Source organism: Rhinatrema bivittatum, chromosome 1 (assembly GCF_901001135.1).
Source record: "Rhinatrema bivittatum chromosome 1, aRhiBiv1.1, whole genome shotgun sequence".
Taxonomy (NCBI): Eukaryota; Metazoa; Chordata; class Amphibia; order Gymnophiona; family Rhinatrematidae; genus Rhinatrema; species Rhinatrema bivittatum.
The window spans coordinates 688,972,450-688,997,276 of NC_042615.1; the positions used below are offsets into that span (position 1 = coordinate 688,972,450).

Sequence of the window (24,827 nt, forward strand, 5' to 3'; positions counted from 1 at the left end):
TTGACACCTGGTAAAGCAAGGTGTTCCTTACCTCAGAAAGGGTACTCAACTTGCAGTCGCAAGTGGTTCGGCCAAGTGTCTGTCCCCAAGGTCTGGAATTATTTTCAGATGCTAGGGTCCATGGCTTCTGCGTTGGATTTGGTGCCATGGGTGTTTTGTGCACGTGTCCACTTTAGAAGGCACGCCTGTCCCGTTGGAATCCAATGTCTGAGGAGTTTCAGCTGCCGTTACCACTCCAGGAAGGATCCAGGTCAAGTCTGTCCTGGTGGCTCTCACGGTCCAATTTAGAGAAGGGAGTAGATTTGGAGGTTGCGGACTGGGTGGTAGTAACCACAGAGGCCAGTCTAAGCGGCAGTGTCTCCGGTAAATCAACCGTCTGGAAACAAGGGCAGTCCGGGGGGGGGGGCGCTGTTCTTTCTTCCTCTGATTTAGGGACAGGCGGTATGTGTGTCCTCTGACAATGCAACGATGATGGCCTATATCAATCGACAGGGTGGAACGAAGAGTTGCTTGGTGGCTCAGGAGGTTCACAAACTCTTTGCCTGGGCGAAACTTCATCTAGCAGCACTTGCAGTCTTTCACATGGCAGGGGTGGACAATATGCAGGCGGATTATCTCTGCAGACAGCAGCTGGACCTGGGAGAATGAGAGCTGTCAGTGGAGACCTTTTGCACTCATTTGGCGCAGGTGGGGCAAACCCCAGTTCAATCTCATGGCAACGAGGAAGAATGCCAAGGTGACTAAGATTTTCAGCCGCTGAAGGGAGTTCGGCTCCTCAGGGATCGAAGCCCTAGTTAAGCCGTGGCCAGAAAGGCTTCTGCTATATGTCTTTCCTCCATGGCCGCTCGTAGGTTGGGTGTTGTCACATTGAGCAGCATCAGGGACAAGTGATCATGGTAGCACCTGAGTGGCTGCGCCTTCCATGGTTTGCAGATCTGGTTCAGCTAGCAGTAGACAGACCTGTTCGGTTGAACCACCTGAGGGGGGGGGGGGGGTGTTACGTCAGGGTGTTACTGAGCAGGCGGATGGCTTCTGTCTAGTGGCTTACCTTTTGAGAGGCGACATTTCTGCTTGAAAGGATATTCCGAGCTGGTGATTACTACTCTTCTTCAAGCTAGAAGATCCTCCACTTCTTTGGCAAATATCAGTCTGGAGAGTGTTTAAGTCCTGGTGTGGGGTCCATGACACTGATCCTTTGCAAGCAAACATTGCTCAGGTCTTGGCCTTTTTTGCAGGAGGGCTTGTCAAAGGGTTTGGTGTATAATTCTCTCCAAGTCCAAGTGGCAGCCTTGGATTGTTTCAGATGGAGGTTGTAGGGAAGACCCTTAGCATCTCATCCTGATGTGGTGCGTTTTCTGAAAGGAGCTAAGCATTTGCATCCTCCAATCTGTAAACTTTGGCCATCCTGGAATCTTAACTTGGTCCTCAAGTACTGTGTGCTTCTCCCTTCAAACCTTTGCAAAGGGCTACTTTGAAGGATCTTACCCTGAAGACTGTGTTCCTGATGCGATTTGCTCAGCAAGATGGATTTCTGAGCTCCAAGCCTTATCGTTCTGAGAGCCTTTTTTGCAAATTTCTGATGAGGTCTCGCTGCAAGCGGTTCCTTTTTTGCCCAAGGTAGTGTCTTCTTTTCATATTAGCCAGATGGTGGAGCTGCTGAGGTTTTCTCACCTGATACCTGATTCTCCCCATGTGAGGGATGTCGTCGGGTTCTCCTCAGATATCTCAAGGTGACCAATGGATTTCGGTGCTCGGACCATCTTTTTATGTTATTCAGTGGACCAAAAAAGGATTGCAAAGCAGCTAAGAGTACGATTGCTTGTTGTTTGAAGGAGGCAATAGTTTCGGCCCGTATTAGTAAAGGTCAGTTGATCCGTGAAGGATCGCGTGCGCATTCTACTAGGGCATAGGCAGCCTCTTTGGCGGAGTATCACTTAGTGTTGCCGCAGGAGATTTGTCGGGCGGCAACTTGGTCCTCTTTGCACACTTTTACCAGGCATTACCATTTGGATGTCATTGCCCCAAAGCAGGGCTCCTTTGGTGAGAGTGTACTACGTGCAGGTCTTTTGGGATCCCACCCAGGTTAGAGGGGCTTGGGTACAAACCACTTGTCTGGACTGAGCTGGGGTATGAATAGGAAAGGAAAATTGGTTCTTACCTGCTAATTTTTGTTCCTGGAATACCACAGATCAGTCCAGAATCCCGGCCCATTATAATGCTTTTCGAAAGACCTCTCCTGATTCTGGATGCTCCTGGTGATGCAGACTTGAGTTGTGTGCTGCAGAATAATATTGTATATGGTTCTCACTGGTTGGAGGCTCAAATTTTTTCTTGCCCCTAGATCAGGGTTCAGTCTGGTTGAGAGTTTGCAACTTGTGCCCCAGCTTTTTTAGAGGAAGAGATCCTCAAGGTTCGGTTAGACATCTTGGTTTGGGTACAGGTCAATCTTGAGGGACTGCAGGTGGCACTCTTGAATATGTGGCAGTGCCTCAAAGTTTTGTTCTCTGCCTCCATCTGCTGGTAGGGATGCATAAACCCATTTGTCTGGACTGATCTGTGGTATTCCAGGAACGAAAATTAGCAGGTAAGAACCAATTTTTCTATCACCCTGAATCCCCAGCAGTAATCCCACCAACCCAAACATGTCTAATAAAGGTAGGAATTCTTATCCCAAGCACAAGTAAAGTGCAAGTATGCAAAGGCCAGTTAATAAGTTAAAGTTCAAGTGTAAATGTGTAATTAAGAGCCTATATAAGTGAGAGAGAAAAAGCATGTGTATATGTGAGCGATTGAGAGCCAGTGTGAGAGAGAGAGAAGAAGAGAAAGTTGCAAACAAACCATCCCTCCTCCTCCTAATTCAAAACAATCTCGGCACCTGGATATCAAATGTTCCCAGGTATGTAGAGCAAAAAATTGTTTGTATCCTTATTATTTTTCATTACTGGGTCTTTGTGTTTGCTATTTTGAAATATTCTATTGGTATCTAGAAATTTTTGATATGAGTTTTATTATTGGATATTCCATTCATCAGCTGTTTTGAAATAATCTGTTCTTTTTGTTAGTATGGTTTTGCTGCTATTGATTTTATATTTTTTTATTTGTTTTATAAGGACTGGTGATGTTTCTTTTTTTCCTTTATTACACTGCACACAGAGACTCTGACTTGTTGCGGTTTCCAATTCAGTTTTTGTCTGCATGCTTCTAGTTATGCGTTTTGGTCTATTTATTCTTTGTTAGGTGGGGGTCAGTACATGTGATTCAGGTGAGGTATTCTGCTGGCATGTAGTTTGTGTAGGGCTCTATAGCAGCCTGACTTGGTCCGTTTTCCTAATAGGAGATGTATTGTCTTAAGGCCTGGTTTAATATTTTCAGTGTTGCCTTTTCTTAGGTAGGGTGGTTACTGTTTAAATGCTGGAAATTGGTGCTGTTTTGGTGTGGGCTGTTTACTATTTATGCAATTTCTGTTCAGACAGAATATGTATCTTTTATTCTTAACAATAAAAATAATACTGGACCTTTATTTTTTATTTCCACCTTGAATTGTAATGAGCAGTGTGTCACACATGTGAGCGTGGTCTGTCAGGTGTATCACGATGGGAAAAAGGCTGAGAACCACTGATCTAGAGGTCACTAATCCGTTCCGATTGTCGGACCATCTTTTTGTTCTGTGGAGTGGTGCTAAGAGAGGACACATGGCATCCAAGGTTGAAAGAGGCTATTGCTTCCGCTTACATATGTCATGGTCGTCCTGTCCCAGAGGGCATTAAGGCACATTCGATTCGATCTCAGGCCACTTCATGGGCGGAATATCAGTTATTCTCTCCACAAGAGATTTGCAGAGCAGCCACCTGGAAGTCTTTGCATACCTTTGCCAAGCACTATAGGTTAGATGTCCAGTCTCCAGGTGTGCTTTTCGGAGACTGTGTCATTTGAGCGGGACTCTCTAAGTCCCACCCAAGTTGGGGAAGCTTTGGTACATCCCAGCTGTCTGGACTGATCCAGGTACGTACAGGGAAAAGAAAATTGGTTCTTACCTGCTAATTTTCGTTCCAGTAGTACCCACAGATCAGTTCAGATGCCCGTCCGGGATTTTTGTTCTGGAGAGTCCGCTTGGTCTGATTTCATATTTCAGTTTTGTTCGGCAGGTACTTTGCCGGCTGTAGAAGGGTATAGGTTTCTCCTTTATCTTTTCAACAAGGTTTTCCTTTTCAGATGTACATAGTAACAGAAGTTATTTCTTCTTGTCCATTGCTGATTTATTCTCAGACTGTTCCATATTCCATTTTCCTCTGCTTTGATATTTTTATACTGAAGAGACGCAGGCAGCACTTAGGCTTAAGAAGGGGTACTCTCGAAGTTTTTCTCTGTCTCCATCTGCTGGAAGGGAGGCAAAACCCAGCTGTCTGGACTGATCTGTGGTACTACAGGAACAAAAATTAGCAGGTAAGAACCAATTTTTCTTTCATGACCTCTGCAACTAGAACAACCAGACAAGACCAAGGCCTACCTTTAGTTGTCTACCCTCCTACCTCTTTGCCTGTGGGTTTATCCATAGCTCTCTTGTATACTTGCTTACTGGACTCCTGTATTTTACCATTTGTGTACTAATGGCTCACTGACCTTATAATATTTAATACCCCATCATACATACTTGTATTTTTGCTCTAGAGTAAACCTTCACTGGGAACCTTTGTTTTCAGTTTTTATTTTATCCATTTATCAGTGTTTATTAAAATAAAACCAGGAGAAATCAGTGGAAAGAACAGATGCACTTTGAGGTAAATATTTTTGTTTTCATTATAAACTTATAAATTCCTAGAAAAAAAAAACAAACTGAAAACAAAGGCTCCTGCCCAAAGCACATTGGAACAGTACGTTCTGTACCCCACTATTTACATACTGTAATTGATTGGTCTCCTTCGATTTATTTTCTGAATGCTGTATCTGTAGCAGACCCAAGCCTATTGTAACATGCTTTGAATTCTCTTGTTGGAAAAGTGTGATTATAAATAAACAATGATGTTAATCATGGAGCTAAAATGGTATCTGTAGTATTGAATTAATCCCAGTACTGGATAACATTCTATGCAAATTCTCTTGCTCTGCTCAGCCCTCCTCCTATTGGGTAGAGGAGGGATTTATCATACTTTTGCTCCAGCACAAATATTGCTTCAGATTTTTCATTGAGAATACCTTGTGTTTTCACTGGGCACATCTTTCAGGTAAAACTAGAATGCTTTTGGGACTGGAGTGAAATTGCTAAGACCCTTCCCTTCCCCCCCCCCCCCCCCCCCCCCCCCCCCCCTCTTCTTGTGCCTCATATTTAGTTCTACCACCCAAATTGTTGTTTACTGACTTTTTTTTTTTTTTCCAGGGTAAATGGGAGGTTCCTTTGCCAAAAGTCCGTGCACAAGGTGAAACAGAAGTTTTAAAAGTTATTCGTACAGGGCAGAGAAAGAAGAAAGCCTGGAAGAGAATGGTCACCAAAGTTTGCTTTGTCGGCGATGGTTTTACTCGCAAGCCTCCCAAATACGAAAGATTCATTAGACCAATGGTAAACTCTTTTCTCTGTCTCCAGTTTTAGAGGACAGCTTATTTTAATGATCTTGCACTTGCTTGGGCAGCACACAGTTAAATGTAAAGACCATTTCCTAGCATGTAGACAGATGGACTCAGGAGGAGTAGGTTCTGCACCTCTGCCAGCAGATGGAGATGGAGCAAACTGATGGCACAGTATGTACACTCCTGCAGTGACATCAGCCTGCCAGTATTTTCCATCTCCAGCAGATGGTCGACGTGCATCTCCCTTCTGGGGATTGCTTCAGCTTTTAGAAGGGAAATTTTGAAAGGAAAATGGATTGCCCCACTCTCCTGCAGTGATACCAGATGGTCCCTCCCCCAGCTGAAAATTCCTGAGGTGATTTCCTTGATCCCTCAGATGTGTGCCTTGGTCTGATAGCTGGTTTTTCAGCTGGCATGGACTTAGCTGATTGTACAGCTTAAAGACAGCGAGTGCAGGAAACCAAGTATGGTGGTGATTGTGTATTCCCTCTCCCCCTGCAGCTGGAGACAGTCTCTGTACTCAGCCGGGAAGGGCTGAGCTCACGCAAGTGTTAATAAAAAAAAAAAAAAAAGTTACAGAGACAGTGAAGGTGGGCTGTTTTCAGGGATTCCCTTTCTCTGGTCTCCAAACTTGGCGCACCGTTCTGATTTCATTCCAAACCGAGGGAGGTTTGGGAACGGGGACATCTTTGCGGGTTGAGCAGCCTCTTTTGGCTAGGCCCCGCTCTGAGGCTTTTCCACTGTGCATCACGTGGTAGACCGTGACAGTATTTTTGCGAGCTTTTGCATGTGCGTTCGACTGTCCTCTTTTCTGACGTCTCTTCAGCGAGGTTTCTGGAATTGTGCATCCAAGTGTGTGTCCAAGTTTTTCAAACACTTAAGTTGGGCATCCAGGTTGTAACGACATGCACTTCTGGGCTCATTATTGGCTGTGTTTGTGTGCGCTTAGGTTAGGACATCTAGCATTTCGACGCCCAACCCTGGACGCCTAAAATTTTAAAGGAGCAACAAAAAAAATGACGCTTATAGTTAAGAAACCTAAGCACCTTGCCCTGTGCGCTGCCTATCATATACGGGCGTTTCAGCCTGGTGTGCCCTTTAACTTTTGCCAGCGCTGTTTAGAGGTTCAGGGAGAATTACCTTCCTCTGATTTCCCTAAGCCTGGCTCTTCCCAGCCTGATGAGGTTTTGGGTAAAGATGTGTCAGGAGGGACGCCTGATACTGGAACTCCCTTGACAGGTTCCTCTACAGGGGATGGCAGCTCAGCGGGTGCCACACAAGTGCCTCCTGGCTTTGGTATGGATCCTTCTAGCTTTTCTTGGGTAGAATTTTTTTCAGGGATTACAATCCTTCCTTCAAACGCAGTCCTCTTCCCTGTCCAGTCCTGTCAGACCAGATCCTCAGACGGTGGCCTCTCCCTCCTCTGGTACTAAGTTTAAGTGTCGAAGTACACCTCGAGCTGCAGGCTTTCCTGACAGGAATCCGGAGGGCACCAATAATGAGGCAGATCCTGACACTCTGGAGGATGGGGAAATTGCTGCAGGACTAAAATTGTATAGAACTATGTTGTGGTTCTTTCATAGAGATGAACTTCTGCCCCTGATCTCCCAGACATTGAAGATGCTGGGAGTCCCTGAGGAGGATTCCATATCTGAACCAAAGAAAAATCCCATTTTGGTTTCTTTGCATAAAGCCTCTTGTTTTTTCCCCGATTATGGAGACCATTCAAGAATTGATCTTGAGTAGGATGCCTTGGAAACAAATTTTAAAGGGGGTCGGACTTTGGAAGGCCTATATCCCCTGGATCCAGTGGTGAGAGAGTGCCTGCATTTTTCGAAAGTGGATGTGCTTGTCTGTGCTGTCTCTAAATGGTAGACCATCCCTGTGGAGGGAAGAGCGACCTTGAAGGATATGCATGATAAGAGAATTGAGGCCATCCTTAAACAAGTATTTGAAGTAGTGGCAATGACATTGCAGATAGCTTCCTGTTGTTCCCTAGTGGCTCGCTCTTAGTTGCTTCTCTCTCAGGATGTTGATGACTTTGGAGTGAATTCCAGGGCAGTTATGGAACACAGGTGCCTCCTTTTTAGCACCTCGGCCAGAGGAGTAGCTTCGGTAATAGCGGCAAGACGCCAGTTATGGCTGAGAAGTTGATAGGCCGATGTGACCTCCAAGGCTAACTTTACAAAATTGCCCTTTAAAGGCTCACTCTTATTTGGAAGCGAGTTGGAGAAGCTGGCCAGTAAATGGGGCAAATTTCCGGTTCCTTGGTTGCCGGAAGATGATAAGCAGTTGCAGCGTCCCTTTGATATGAGGGGTCATCTGAGAGGTTCAAGCATTTTTGTCCCTACAGAGGAACCACCTTTCAGAGGACTCGGCCTTTTGGCAGGTCTCGGTCCTTTTGTCCCGGGCTCGGATAGTGGAACTTCCCGAGCCTCCCAATGAAGGTTTGCTGACCCACCCCCGGGAACAGGAGCTAGGGAGACACCTCTCTCTCTTTTATCAGAGATGGGTCCTGGAAATGATATGAGAAGGATATGTGCTGGAATTTCGCAGTGTTCCTCTGGTCCTAAGCCCATCTGTCTTCATTAAGGAAAACAAAATTATCAGGTAAGTAGTAATTTCTAAATAGGATTCAAACTTCAAATATAATGGTTATAGTGACCAGTTGGTTGTTAAAGTTGTACATTACAATACAGGACAGCAAAGTCAGTATTGGCCTTCAGGTCCTACCTTTTGGGTCACTTGGGCCTGTGAACAAAGAGTGAAAATTTTGTCTTTTGGGGCGGTAATCCCTGGTTGCTCAGAGTAAGATGAATGCGCCCTTTCCTCTGATTAAGCTTTTGGTCAAAGGAGGTCAGTACTAGGCTGTGCTCTGTATGGGGAAAGTAATGGGGTACAGGGAAGCATAGGGAAAAAAAAATCACTTGAGGCTGTGAATGTTGACTTAATTGTAGATTTGTTCCTCACTTTCCTTGCTTTATCCTTACCAGCTGGGCTATTATATCTTTCTATGCCTAGTTATTTCCTGGATTCATAATGAACCATACTATATGTGGAAATTCACATGGATAAACCAGGAAACCTATGTTGGAGGGTCAGGATTGAGCCAGAACTGGAAGGGTAGGAGTAAAGCCTTGCAGAAGAGGGTGAACACTTGTGGGAAAGGATGATTTTTGGCTTTGAGCAGATTGCATATTTTGCATGTTAGGGAATGTTATTTTTTGGACCAAGAAAAGAATTATCCAAAAACAGCATAAGCTTTTTCACGTAGATAAGCAACTGAAGTAGCCATACTGTCTGGGTACGTCCTCCGTGCCACTAGGTGGCGGAGCTCTCTAAGTATGGTTAAGTCTTTCAGCTCGGTATCCCATCTTGTATATCGCTCGCTCTGCCTGAGGTAACTCAGTTTTTTTCCACGCAGACATCTTTCTCTCCTCAAAAAAAAAAAATAAAAAATAAATAAATAAATATATATATATATATATATATAAATAGGGAAAGGGAAAAGTACAAACAGTAAAATAAAATAAATAAATACTCAAGGTTTTTTTCTTTCCTGCTGAATCCATGAACAGCGAAACGGAACCACTGCGACCGTGAGATGGGCTGCCCTTAGAGAGACCTTTATGTCTACTCCGGGCCCTCGAATATCTAATAGCCTTTAAATTGTAGCCCTCAGCAGCCCCCAGCTTCATCTGGCTCGGCGCTGAAGTGAGCTTCCACAAGCAGCCGTTTCACAGCACAATTGCCGAAGCACCGCCGACGCCTGGAAGGTGTCGATCTGTCTGCCGGCACATTCAAATGCCGCCGACACACGGAAATACTCACTGCGTCCACCAGCGCATCAAGGTGATGCATGAAGTACGGTGAAGAGTCCGCCGGTGCACTGATGCTCCACCCAAGCAGGGAATGCGTCTAGGTGCCCGCCGGCGCATCGACGCGCCACGCACGCACGGAATGCGTCGGGGCGCTTGCAAATGCATCGACGTGCCGCCGATGCACTAAAGGCCTTGAGGCATCCGCCGGCACGTCTATCCGCTGCCGAAGCACGAATTGCATCGAGGCGTCGCCAGCGCATCTATATGCCGCCGACACCAACTCACAGAGGATGTCGATGAGTCTGCCGGCTCGTAAACACCCCAGCGACGCACAACATGCCAATGCGTCCACTGGCGCAGGTGCACGAGATGAGTCTGTGTCACTGCCGGCGAGCGTGGCTGCCGTCACATCCGCCGGTCTATGGGGCCACGCACTCATGGAGCTGGTCGGGAAGCAGCCCACACTGGGCACCCACCCTGTCATGCATGCGCTTGAGAGACGGCTGACACACCACGGACCCCGCTGAGGCACTCAACCACCAGCCGCGTCTGCTAGGTCGCCAATTCATGGCCATCCTCACCGGCACATGCCCATTGAATATCCAACCAGTTCTCCAATGCTCTGGAGCACACCCGTGGAGGCACCAGCGCATCATTACACAGGAGAACCGGGGGCATCTGCAGACATGCCGAGGCGCAGGTGCGTCCTCCTGACGCACCTTCACATCCACGGGAGCACCTCGATGCACGGACATCTGATCCAGTGCATGAGTCCAGCGCTCACCAGTAGGGAAATGCCTCCCCTACATGCACAACGAGGCACCAGAATTTAAAAAATAAAATATCTCCTGGAAGCCATTTCTGGGGACATATGCACCCTCAGGTGGCAATTGGGATGGAGAGCCATCTTGCTAACCTGATTTTAGACAGGAGACATCTGGCATTTTCGACATTCTGGACACTCCTACTGAGCGGAGGAGCTACCTCAACACTTCATTCAGAGTGCGTTCATGACAGGGCATGGAATAGCCCACTATCCATTCCTCCAACATTGCACAGGCTGCCTACCAAATAGAAGATTCTTCCTTCCACTCTGAAGTACAGCTCCCACACCAAATCATGGGAGTGCAATCTGTGTTGCAAAGGGCTCGTTCATCGAGACTTCATTCTAGTGCGCCACCAACCAGAGCCCAGCACAGCTCCCAAGTCCCCAAGTGGGACCCTAGGTGCCACGGCCTAGAAGAGGACTCTCCAGACCACCTGCGTTCTCTCTAGGAGGGATTGATGTCCCTTCCAGAACTTCTGCTGCTGCTTTGGCAACCAGATGTCTACACAACTCTATTCTACTGCAACAAAACACGATGTTCAGGATGGATTAGTAAACCAGCCATGACCAGCAGATGACTTCACTGTTGCAGTGACGGTGCTTGGACAGCAGAAGACAATGGTCCCTTCGCTTGTTTCTCTTCATCAGCCGTCCACATCCCGTCATCAATCCTTCTACTCCACAAAGAAGAACCAAACGGTAAAAAATAAAAATAATAATAATCCCCCACCCTGTCAACAATCGACACACTAACTTTCTCAGCAGCAGACATGATGTGGGCATGCTGGAGCCCTCGTCAGCCACTTGACACACTGACTCTCAAACGCAAATCCTAGTGGGGTTTGAAGAGTCAGACCGCCACCGTCGCACATACTTCCGATGGGTGACGCAGGGAGCCCAACTTCCTTCCAACCTGGAAGCTCATCACTTTGGATCGTTTGGTCCTCTCCATTTTAGAACACCATTACTCTCTTCATTTCTCAACCCTTCCACCTTATCATGGGTAGTTCCACAGAACCAATATGTCTCCCACCAAATTCCATCCGGAAGGAAATCAGTGCTCTTCTCCAGAATCACTGCATTCAGAGAGTACCTTACCAACAGATTCATCAGTGATTCTATTCTCAATATTTCCTAATTCCCAAGAGGTCGGGAGATCTGTGTCCTCTCCTAGACCTCCGTTCACTCAACGGACTCCTCTTCAAAGAGAAGTTTGGGACTTCCTGCAAGTCCATTCCTCCATTTCTACGGCCCAAGGATTCGATGTGTTCCCTGAATTGAAAGATGCACATACCAATGCATCCAGATTCCTGGTCCTGCCTATTTTTCCAGACGGACAGCCGGGCACTACCAATGCAGGGTCCTTCCTTTCGGCCTTTCATCTACCCCCAAGGTCTTCACAGGGTGTCTGGCAGTAGCGCTGGCGCACCTTCTTCATCACAGGGTGAGAATTTTTCCCTATCTGGACAATAGGCTTTTAATAGCACCAAATTGGACTCTCCGACGGGACAGTCTACCGAGCACTGTTCCCTGCCTAGACAGTCTGAGCCTCCCAGTCAATTTCAAAATCTAGGCCCAACTTAAACTCTAAAATTCATAGGAGCAAATATCAACATTTCAACATCGCTTTCCTGCCACAGCCGAGAGCATTGGCTCTCTCCATGCTGACATTACTTTTACTTCACAGTGTAACAGTTTTGGACACCAAGTCCTAACCATGTTGAGCCACATGGCAGTGGCCATTTCCGTGGCTCCTCATGCATGCCTACATATGCGTAGTCTCCAATAAGATCTACAGAGCCAATGGGATCAGCTCATCCATCCATGGTCTAACCCTATAACCATAACAACAACCTGCAAAAAGACCTACAGTGGTGGCTTCTCCCATCACCACTACCAACGGGTTCATCTCTACAACCCCTTCACATTATGTAGAACTCACTACATACACATCCCCCAAAGGATGAGGACTCACCTAGACCACTTACAGACTCAGGGTCTATGGTCCACATACACACGCGCACGGCGAAAAAAAACCTCCTGGAATTCAAGGTAGACAGCAACGCCTTCCACCCTTCGAAAACACCTTCCCACAGAAGATAGTTATGATTCATACGACAATCAAGTTGCAATGTTCTACATAAACAAAGGAGGGTCAGGTTCTTGGAACCTCTGCAGAGAAGCAGTTCAGATACTAGAATGGTCTCATCACAGATCCATCTTTCTTCAAGCAACTTATCTTCCCGGGATACGCAATTCCAGAACAGACAAACTGAGCAGAATTTCTCATCCCCACGAATGGGAACTAGATCAGAAGTTTGGGCAACACATATTCTCTATATGGGCCTTCCTTCCATCGACCTCTTTGCAACCAACAACAAAAGAAAGCGGGAGAACTTCTGCTCGGTGTACCCGAGCCCGCTCAGACTACCTCCAGACGCTTTCCTCATAAACTGGTCTCATGACCTACTCTATGCGTTCCCACCAATACCTTTCATCTCTCGTACAATCCAGAGATGCATCGAGGAGCAGTTGACTCTAATTCTTTTCACGCCTGCATGGCCATGACAACCATAATACCGTTATCAACTGCAACTTAAACTTTCATCCTTCCCTCCAAGGCATATTACTGTCTTCAAGGAAGCCTTCGACCAGACTCATCTACCAGAGAAAATGATCATGCTACACTTCCCGGTGCTCCACAACAGAAATGGACCCTCTACCTTGTCCACCAGAGCACCTTCTTTCTTACCTCTATCTCTTCTACAGTGAAGTTCTCGCCACATACTCACTGCGAGTTCACTATAGCAGCTTACCATACTCCTCTAAAGGTAGAATCTATTTCATATCATTCGCTTGTTTACAAATTCATGTGTGTATTACACCTACTTCCGCCAACAAAAAACCGACAATACCATGGGATATTAACATAATCCTCGAACAACAGATACTTCCCCCTTTGAGCCATTAGACACTGGTAACCTTCATCCCTCTCATGGTAAGTACTTTCATGATGGCCTTCACATCACTAGACGAGTTAGTGAACTTCAAGCCTTAGTTCACTACTCTCCTTATCTGCAATTCCATCATCACAAGGTGACCTTACGAACTCACCCTAAATTCCTACCAAAGGTGATGTCCAGTTTCCATCTCAACCAGGCTATCACCTTACCCACTTTGCATCCAAAACCTCATGCAAATGACAATGAGGGGACATTACTTACATTGGACAGTAAGTGTGCGCTTCCCTGTTATCAACAGTGCACCCATTTACCAATAAGTCCTTCGCGCCTGTTTCTTTCGTTCATTCCTAACAGCCAATGACATCCAGTGACAAAGAGAACATTATCCACCGGGATATCCAACGGTATACAATTTGTTACATAAACGATCACAGTTGCTATCTGCAACTCCACAGCGCATCAAGTAACAGCCGTGGCAACCTGAGTTGCCCACTTTCATGAAGCACCTATCATATATAAATCGGTAAAGTGGCAACATCGCCATCTTTACATACTTGCACATCCCATTACTGCTTAGATAAGCAAGCTGCAGATAATGTGCTATTGGGACGGACTATCCTACAGAAGAGCACATGTACCTCGCATAAACAGCCTTCATAGGAACTGTCCACCAATACATCCCCTATTGAGCACAATAAACAAAGAGCAATAACATCAACTGCTCAATACGTCAGCTGGGGACTCCCAGACAGCATGGCTAATTCAGCTGCTTATCTATGTGAAAAGAGCAAGTTTGCTTACCGTAAACAGTGTTTTCCGTAGATAGCAGATGAATTAGCCATGCTGACCCACCCACCTCCCCAGACAGTTCTGACATGGCATAACACTTGCTTTGAGACAGACTGAGTTACCTCAGGCAAAGCGAGCGATATACAAGATGGGATACCTAGCTGAAAGACTTAACCATACTTAGAGAGCTCCGCCATCGAGTGGCACGGAGGACGTACCCAGACAGCATGGCTAATTCATCTGCTATCTATGGAAAACACCATTTACAGTAAGCAAACGTGCTCTTCCTGGCCCTATAGGCCCCCCTCTGTTGTACAGCTTCATGGACACCATCTTTTTTCCAGGGCCAATATGAACTATGGTTGTAGGCAAAATTAATTTTTCAGCTGTTGACCTGCTAGTTTGAAGGATTTATTTGTATTCCATATTTGACCTCTAAAAATGCTACCAAGTTAGTAAGATTCTTAAAATTTAAAAAAAAATAGTGAAATATAGTAACAGTCAGAAGGTAGTAACAAAAGGTCTGTCTTAAGTCTCTCCCTTTTTACTGGTTTATGATGTTTCTGTAATAGGGTTTACGTTTCAAGAAAGCTCATGTAACTCACCCAGAACTCAAAGCCACCTTTTGCCTACCTATCCTTGGTGTCAAGAAAAACCCGTCTTCTCCTCTGTATACAACACTGGGAGTAATCACCAAAGGCACTGTGATTGAGGTGAACGTGAGTGAGCTCGGCCTTGTGACACAAGGAGGCAAAGTTATCTGGGGTAAGTACTCTCTAGCCATGAGTATACTATGATCACATATCTCTCATTCTTACCATGAAATACACATGACCCGAGGAAGGAAGCTTAATGAGCATGTAAAATTTCTTACAAAGATATCTCCATTCATCTGCTTTTGGGTTTTCTTCTAGCTGTCTTTAGAATTGTTATTGATACATTGCTAGCAAGCAAAAAGTGTAATTGGCATAAGAATTGACATTTAGGGAGCAATTTTCAAAATTGTGAGTGTTGATGCAAAGTTTGTGGTTACTTTTATGGCAGGGTTTGCACCAATATTTCAAGGGCAGTACATGTGTACTTTCCCTTTAAAATTTGCCCAAGAAAAAAGTGCCCATAGCGATTTGCACCTCCTTTTTCCGTAAATACTTTTTCTACCCAAAGCAGCGCACAGTTTTGAAAATGCAAAATTAGGCATGCTGCCTCCCCTGGCTTGACCTGCCCCAGGAGTGCCCGCCCCTCCCCCCAACTCAATGCAGGTACAGTTATGCACACTGTGGCACCATGCATGTACGTTTACCCGCATACAGGGTGGTCAGTTTTCAAAAAACCTTTAACATGGTTAAGTAGCCATTTACAGGGGTAAATGGTTTTTGAAAATTGCCCTCTATATGACTGAAGAAATAACCCACTTTGTTGCTGACTAATTTTACTCATTTATTGATAGACTAGCCTACAGCCTTCAAACTTTATTTCTAAATCCCCATTTTCCTTTCATATTTATCATTCTCTCCCAGTTGTCACAGATCAGCATCTCCCTCCTTCATCCCCTCCCTTCAGTTTCTGCATCTGAAATGCATGACACTGCATTTCTTTGCATTGTATTTTAACTGCCAAGCAATCAGCCGCTCCTTTAGCATTCTTAGATCACACTTCATCCTGTCCGCGCCTTCAGAGGTACCCATTTTGTGGCACATTTTTATGTCATCTGCAAAAAGGGAAAAGCTGAACTAGTACCAACTTCTCTCTTCCCTTTACATTTCACCAAGAGGAGATTTGAACCAACAGTCGTCTGAGGAGCGGTGACACTGCCACTGCGCTCCAAGTGCACATGCAAAGAATGAAGTCAGGGGGTGACTGCTGAACGTGGTATCCTTGGATTCCAGTAAGGTTGTTGACATAACTATGCAGAATGCTTATAAATAAGCCGGACAGCCTTAGGATTGTGTCTGACCATGGTAAATTGGGTTAAATACTGCTTGAGAAATAGGCAAGAGTGCAGTGGCAAACTGAGTTCAGGCCGAGTAAAGGGAGCTCAACGATGTAGGGCCTTAGGGATTAGCCTTGGCTCCAGTTCTGTTCAATATTTTTGTAAGCGATACTACAGAGGGATTGGTAGGGAAACCTTGTTTATTTTTGCAAAAGATCTGCAACAAGGTAGACACACCAGATTAAATAGAAAAACTAAGGAGTGATCTAAAAGTTTGATTGTTTGTGTTTAAATGGGGTAACTTTACTATTACACCTAAAGTTTAATTTTCTGCTTCAGGGGTAGCCTGCACAGAGCAACAGTTGATACTACCCTAAAATAATCTTGCTGGGCAGACTACATAGATCATTTTGGTCTATATTTGCAGTCATTCATTGTGTTACTATGTAACAGCTAACACGCACAAAAGTGTAATTATGCATTTGAGGCCCACAAATACAAGACAGCAGTACTTGATGGGAGGTGAGATATTGATGCCCACCAAACAACAGAGAGAACTCTGTATAATCATATCTGTTGACCTCAAGTAGTACAATAGTTCAACAAGACAGTGATAAGAGCTAGAAGAATGCTGGAGTTCATAGGAAGAGCATTGGGTGTAGTTCTGGCGGCTATATCCAAAAGTGTATAGAGGCTAGCCAAAAAAGGGCTACACTATAAAAATAACTCAAGGCCCTGAATACATGTACCCTAGAGCAATGTTTATCAAGCTGACCCTAGAGTATCCAATGGCCAGTCTGGTTTTCAGGATATCCACAATGAATATGCATGAGAGTGATTTGCATGCACTGCTTCTATTACATGTGAATCTATCTAATGTATATTCATTGTGGATATCCTGAAAACCATGATGACTGCATGTGATCCAAGGACTGGATTTAGAACATTGTCCTTGAGGAGAGGGTGGATACATTCAAATATTTCAAAGGTATTAATCTATAAGAATCATGCATTTTTCAATGGGAAGAGGGTCATGATATGTGGGTAGGTAGACTCGGGAGCAACACACAGAAATATTTCTTCACAGAAAGGGTAGTAGACATCTGGAATAACGTCCTACTGCTAGCAGGCACTTCTTGTTTTGACTCAGATAAAAAAATCGAGCCCCGGACCTACCCTGGGCAGTCCCTGAGTTAAACTGGGACCTCCCTTTCATGACTATGCTCCTGGCGGGTCAACCGAAATGGCCGCCGCATCTAAATCAGCCATTAGAACAGCTGCTGCTGACGGCTCTCCGGTAACAGAAGCTGCCCTAGTTTGCAACTTCTGCTTACCAGCAGCAGCTTCATGCAACATTACCTTTTTAACTGTCGCTGAAGTTTTAATCATTTCCGGTGATCAGTTTTACTGCGGCAAAAGGAGCATAAAGTTCCTTCAGAGGAATTGCGCTTCGCTCCACATCCGCCGCAACGACGAACTATCTCCAATATCAAACAGATTAAACTTCCGGCTGCAGCAGACAGAATAACTTAGCTGCAAAGCAGGTAATCACATTAATTGGCCAAATTAAAAAGCAGACACACTTCCTCTTTACCAAACAAAATAACAGAGTAAACAAATTGTGCCTTTGGCTCGCTTCACTGCAGGAGCACCAGCTGCATAATCATGGCCATAAAGTTTGCTGCTTTGATAAAGTAAAAGGGCTAAATTGGGAACTAATTCTTCCTCTTTCCTCCTTAAATCTTTCTTAATTTGTTAGAGTAAATATAAAAAAAACTCCCATCCAACGGCTGGAGGCAGAGAACACTGGTTGAATTAGTTCTGATTATCACACATGTTCTGGTGATGTCATTAAAAAAAATGGTTAGAACTCTGCCTCTATTTGGACTGGATGGGAGGATATACCCATAGGTTTGGGTCTGGTGGAGCAGAAGGTAATGGAAGTTAATTTACATCTTCAAAAAAATCTAGTAAATTGATAAAGCAAGATACAAACTTTCAAATGAATATTTTCCTGTAACCTATATTCTGCCTTACTGTTATTGTGCAACATAGCATTACCAGGCAGGATCTACTATTACTTGTAAGCACTGTAAATACATTTATAGTTAAGTATATTTTGCTTTAAAATAGGAGGCCTAAAGATTATAAACTTGCCAATAAAGAAGGTGATGACCATAAGGATTAAACATTTTTTTTTCCCCAAGCATTTTGTCAAATCTTGTAAAAAAAAAAAATTCCTTTTCTATTTAATTTTTTTCATTCAGGTAAATACGCTCAAGTGACCAACAATCCAGAAAACGATGGCTGCATTAATGCAATTTTGCTCGTTTGAATTTCACATTTCCTTCTTCCAAGCACTGCCTGCCGCACAGAGACTTTGGGTTTTAGTGAAATGGAAATGTGTATGATCTTACAGCAGCCCAACAAGCAAGAACCATGCCATTAACTTAAACCAAGATGGACCCGTGGAATGGGGCTACAGAGCAAATTCATTTAACGGGATCTTCAGGTTGTACTGTTGGAAATATATAAAAGCTGTTGTTTGTCACAAAAGGACACTGGCACAATAAAAGTGGATTACATTTTCTATTCTCTGCCTTCATGAAAGGCTTTTTTTTTTTTTCTTTTTTTTTTTAAACTGTACCTGCTTTTCTCTGGCTAGTTAAACCTTAAAAATCACTGACTTTCAGCCATTAGAAAGTAACATCAGATTTAACAATATGGAGATTTTGCTTGCTAAACCAGGGAGTTGAAACATTCCAGGGTTTATATAAATTGTCGAGATGGGCCATACAAAAATCAGTTTTGTTGAAGTGCTTCATTGAAGGCTATATTTTCCTAGATAAGGAAAAGCTGGTAAAATGTTGCTATGCAAACTCAGTGCGTCACCACTCTTGAGTTGAGGACAGTAGGAACTCAAAAAGATTGTTACAGGAAAAGACTTGCCAACATACTTGTTTTTCTGTTCGTTTAATGGGTGGATGTAGTTAGTCTGGCTAAGGAAACATAAATGGAATCTGAATCTACAAGAAGTAATTTATTTGTATTATACATTACTATAATATAGGTTAGTTATTTGTTATATTTTATAGTTGCATGTGCAACTGACAACTTGGAAAAGATTTTGTATTTGGAAAAAAAATACATCAGAGGAACCAGCAAGGCAATTATCATTTCTGACTAAGTTCAGGTCCTCATCAAATAAGCTAGGCTGCTCCCTTGTGACACAGCTGAACTTGGCTTGTACTCTGCAGTGTATTGGAGTCCCTTGATGCCACCCATCAGGCGACTATCAATAGCACATCCTGCCACAACTTTTGCAGTCCTTGCTGTACATACCCACATCAAGGCTCTCCCTCTCTGAGCATTTGCTGGGTAAAGAGTGGTGAGCATCTGATCACACTGTTAATTATAAAGGCCATACCCTCCAGGCTTAGTTATTCCACCACAGATGTGAGGCAGTAGTATACTTACTTGCCCCATGCCCCCTGCAGAAGCTACAGCCTGGTAAACATAAACTAACAAAAGATTACCATAAATACTTCCTGAATGGAATTAATAGCTCTTGTATTAGCTTGTCAGACCCATATAAATGAGGGCAATCCATCTCTACATGATCCTGCTGTCTCTGTATTCATCCAAAGCAATTAATCTACATTCCCAACTGTCTGTTAACCTAAGACCATAGTTCCAAAGTTTTTGGTATTGAAATTGATGGCAAGGGATGATGTTGCACCACAGGAGCTTAAGATCATGGCATCAAGAAGCTGAGTGTATGATCAGGAGCTGTACCCATAACATGATCCCATAGGTTATTGCTGCCTATGTCTATTATAGTGGGATGCAAATATTTCATCTCTTCTTGTTCCAGAGATGTGGGATAAGATGCACACATCACACACTCCATTTACCTAACCAACAAACCTAAACATCCGTTGTAGCTAACCTGAATTGCTAGCCATACAGTCTTGTGCAAGCCAACCCACAAACAAATGCTCAATTCAGCAGCTGTCATTCAGTATCTAATCAATTTTTGTTGCATGAGAGCACCACTTCCATACTAGATATGTGTACTCTGCACTAAAGAAACATAAGGCAAGTGCAACAGTTTTGATCATAGGTGGGTGTACTCCCTTTTGAATCTGTGAACTTCTCAATGTTGATGTTTTGAATGTTGAGCTTCTCAGGTTTTCTGTGTGGACCTTGAAGGAGAGTGTACAGTCCAGGATCATTCTGAAGTATACTGGATTTTTTCAGTGACACAGATGTATGCCATTCCAGTTGATTTACATCACAACTGCACTGATAGAGGCTGACCTGTGCATTAATTTAGATTTGGTTGAAGTTAATTGATGTCAGAGTTGTCTTTTTTTGTAGCTGTCAAAATGTGCTCAGTCTTCTGCTTGTGCTGCTATTGCTAGATCATTAATGACAAATACGTATTGCTAGGCAAAATAAATCATAATATAAGACAATTATTAATGGACCATCATACCACCCTAGGGTTACGAACAATATTTATGTTCCCTTGCCATCATAGTAGCCAAGTCCCAAATCTAGTCTGGCATCCCTAGTGCTGCCTTGGATCAGAAAGGTCTCCCAGTAGGAGAACATCACCCTGGTATAGCAGGAAGTGATCCTGTAGCAAGGACCTGCTCTCCAGGTGATGTATTATCCTCTCGCACCGAGGACAAGTCTCCCAGGGCTACTGCCCAGGAGGGAAGGGCTTGGCCAGCCATCATAGTTGGTGATTCGATTATTAAAAATGTAGATAGCAGGGTGACTGGTAACTTGCCTGCCTGGTGCGAAGGTGGCAGACCTCACGCATCACCTAGATAGGATTATAGACAGTGCTGGTGAAGAGCCGGTTGTCGTGGTACATGTGGGCACCAACGACATAGGAAAATGTGGGAGAGAGGTTCTGGAAGCCAAATTTAGGATTTTAGGTAGGAAGCTAAAATCCAGAATCTCCAGGGTGGCATTCTCTGAAATGCTTCCTGTTCCATGTGCAGGTCCCCAGAGGCAGGCAGAGCTCCAGCGTTTCAATGCGTGGATGAGACGGTGCAGGGAAGAGGGATTCAGCTTTGTAAGGAACTGGGGAAACATTTAAGGAAAGGGGAGACTTTTCTGAAAGGATGGGCTCCACCTTAACCAGAATGGAACCAAGCTGCTGGCACTAACTTTCAAAAAGGAAATAGAGCAGCTTTTAAACTAGAACAAGGGGGGAAAGCCAACAGTCACTCAGCAGTGCATGGTTTGGATAAATGTATCCTTGAAGGATATTAATGAAACAGGAGAATTAGGGCATCCCAACAGAGACGTTCCATTAAAAGCAAACATAGTTCATATGCCTATATGTAAAAAATCACCAAAGCTAATGATTTCCGAATTATCCCAAACAACTGAAAAGCAGGTTGTTAAAACAAAAAACACACTTTGAAATGTCTGTATGCCAATGCCAGAAGTCTAAGAAGTAAGATTGGGAGAGTTAAGAGTGTATAGCAGCAAATGATGAGATTGACATAATTGGCATCACAGAAACTTGGTGGAAGGAGGATAACCAATGGGACAGTGCTATATCAGGGTACAAATTATATCGCAATGATAGGGAGGATCAACTTGGCGGGGGGTGGGGGGTGGCACTTTATGTCCGGGAGGGTATAGAGTCCAACAGGATAAAGATCATACAAGAGACTAAATGCTCAGTGAATCTATATGGGTAGAAATCCCATGTGTGTTGGGTAAGAGTATAGTGATAGGAGTATACTACCGTCCACCTGGACAAAATGGTCAGACAGATGATGAAATGCTAAGAGAAATCAGGGAAGCAAACCAATTTGGCAGTGCAATAATAATGGGAGATTTCAATTACCCCAATATTGACTGGGTAAATGTAACATCAGGACTTGCTAGCGATATAAAGTTCCTGGATGTAATAAATGATTGCTTCATGGAGCAATTGGTTCAGGAACCAACAAGAGAGGGAGCTATCTTAGATTTAATTCTTAGTGGAACGCAGGTGGTGGGGCCACTTGGTAACAGTGATCATAACATGATCAAATTTAAACTAATAACTGGAAGGGGGACAATAAGTAAATCTGCAGCTCTAACACTAAACTTTCAAAAGGTAAATGGAGTATATGTGTGCAGCTGCAAAGGTTAAGTGTTCAACAGGCTTGGACATTGTTTAAAAATACAATCCTAGAGGCACAGTCCATATGTATTCCACGCGTTAAGAAAGGTGGAAGGAAGGCAAAACGATTACCGTCATGGTTAAAAGGTGAGGTGAAAGAGGCTATTTTAGCCAAAAAATCATCCTTCAAAAATTGGAAGGATCCATCTGAAGAAAATAGGATAAAACATAAGCATTGTCAAGTTAAGTGTAAAACATTGATAAGACAGGCAAAGAGAGAATTTGAAATTAAGTTGGCCATAGAGACAAAAACTCATAATAAAAACCTTTTTAAATATATCCAAAGCAAGAAACCTGTGAGGGAGTCTGTTGGACCATTAGATAACTGAGGGGTTAAAGGGGCTCTTAGGGAAGGTAAGGCCATTGCAGAAAGACTAAATGAATTCTTTGCTTCCGTGTTTACTAATGAGGATGTTGGGGAGATACCAGTTCCGGAGATGGTTTTCAGGGGTGATGAGTCAGACGAACTGAAGAAAATCACTGTGAACCTGGAAGATGTAGTAGGCCAGATTGACAAACTAAAGAGTAGCAAATCACCTGGACCGGATGGTATGCATCCTAGGGTACTAAAGGAACTCAAAATTAAATTTCTGATCTATTAGTTAAAATTTGTAACATCATTAAAATCATCCATTGTACCTGAAGACTGGAAGGTGGCCAATGTAACCCCAATATTTAAAAAAGGCTCCAGGGCCGATCCGGGTAACTATACACCAGTGAGCCTAACTTCAGTGCCGGGAAAAATAGTGGAAACTATTCTCAAGATCAAAATCGTAGAGCATATAGAAAGACATGATTTAATGGAACACAGTCAACATGGATTTACCTAAGGGAAGTCTTGCCTAACAAATCTGCTTCATTTTTTTGAAGGGGTTAATAAACATGTGGATAAAGATGAACTGGTAGATGTAGCGTATTTGGATTTTCAGAAGGCGTTTGACAAAGTCCCTCATGAGAGGCTTCTAAGAAAACTAAAAAGTCATGGCATAGGAGGCGATGTCCTTTCGTGGATTACAAACTGGTTAAAAGACAGGGAAACAGAGAGTAGGACTAAATGGTCAATTTTCTCAGTGGAAAAGGGTAAACAGAGTGCCTCAGGGATCTGTACTTGGACCGATGCTTTTCAATATATATATAAATGATCTGGAAAGGTATACGACGAGTGACGTTATCAAATTTGCGGATGATACAAAATTATTCAGAGTAGTTAAATCACAAGCAGATTGTGATACATTACAGGAGGACCTTGTAAGACTGGAAGATTGGGCAACCAAATGGCAGATGAAATTTAATGTAGACAAGTGCAAGGTGTTGCATATAGGGAAAAATAACCCTTGCTGTAGTTACACGGTTAGGTTCCATATTAGGAGCTACCACCCAGGAAAAAGATCTAGGCATCATAGTGGATAATACTTTAAAATTGTCAGCTCAGTGTGCTGCAGCAGTCAAAAAAGCAAACAATGTTAGGAATTATTAGGAAGGGAATGGTTAATAAAATGGAAAATGTCATAATGCCTCTATATCGCTCCATGGTGAGACCACACCTTGAATACTGTATACAATTCTGGTCACCGCATCTCAAAAAAGATATAGTTGCGATGGAGAAGGTACAGAGAAGGGCAACCAAAATGATAAAGGGGATGGAACAGCTCCCCTACGAGGAAAGGCTGAAGAGGTTAGGGCTGTTCAGCTTGGAGAAGAGATGGCTGAGGGGGGATATGATAGAGGTCTTTAAGATCATGAGAGGTCTTGAATGAGTAGATGTGACTCAGTTATTTACACTTTCGAATAATAGAAGGACTAGGGGGCATTCCATGAAGTTAGCAAGTAGCACATTTAAGACTAATCGGAGAAAATTCTTTTTCACTCAACGCACAATAAAGCTCTGGAATTTGTTGCCAGAGGATGTGGTTAGTGCAGTTAGTGTAGCTGGGTTCAAAAAAGGTTTGGATAAGTTCTTGGAGGAGAAGTCCATTAATGGCTATTAATCAAGTTTATTTAGGGAATAGCCACTGCTATTAATTGCATCAGTAGCATGGGATCTTCTTAGTGTTTGGATAATTGCCAGGCTCTTGTGTCCTGGTTTGGCCTCTGTTGGAAACAGGATGCTGGGCTTGATGGACCCTTGGTCTGACCCAGCATGGCAATTTCTTATGTTCTTAAAAACCAGATGGGTCCTATATAATCATCAGTCCAAAAGTGGACAAAATATTTTTCCTTAAAGTGCAATTTTTAGGTACTATTTTTTAAATATTTTTGTGCTTACCTTTAGTAATAGAATATATACTTCCCCCTGTTTTTGGTATATCCAGCATTGTCAAGCCCAACACAATATCATGTTTCGCTATCACTGCTTCAGGGGCTATAATTAAATTTTCAAAGAGCTTAAAGTAGCATTGCTTGCATAAAGTTCCCCATAGGGATTTATATACCAAATTTTTCTGCAAAAATAAAACAAGAAAATGAAATAAATGCCACTTCACATGGAAAATTGTGCTGTCACAAGATTGACAAGAACATACAAGGCACTAAAACGTCACTGACAGACAAGCACCTGTGTTTGATGCTCTTTAAAACGCCAGTAATGATAGATGTGACTTTACATGAATGACATCACAGTAAGTTATGAAATGAATGTGGATATTATAAAAATACATTCACTCGATTTCCTTTAATCCCAGTGGAATGACTGTAACTGGAAAATCCATCTTTGTTCCCACTGAATTAATATCCTGACTCT

General features: G+C 43.6%; 1 protein-coding gene across 1 annotated transcript in view; it reads left to right on the forward strand.

Annotated features, from left to right (window-relative positions):
• The window catches only part of NSA2 (NSA2 ribosome biogenesis factor), a 63,512-nt gene extending 45,029 nt beyond the window's left edge, over positions 1-18,483 (forward strand). The window contains exons 4-6 of the mRNA XM_029575035.1: positions 5,375-5,554; positions 14,534-14,726; positions 18,159-18,483. Of these exons, the coding sequence (XP_029430895.1) occupies positions 5,375-5,554; positions 14,534-14,726; positions 18,159-18,226 (441 nt within the window). The 3' untranslated portion in view covers positions 18,227-18,483. The remainder of the gene's footprint in view (positions 1-5,374; positions 5,555-14,533; positions 14,727-18,158) is intronic.
• Positions 18,484-24,827: the final 6,344 nt, after the last annotated feature.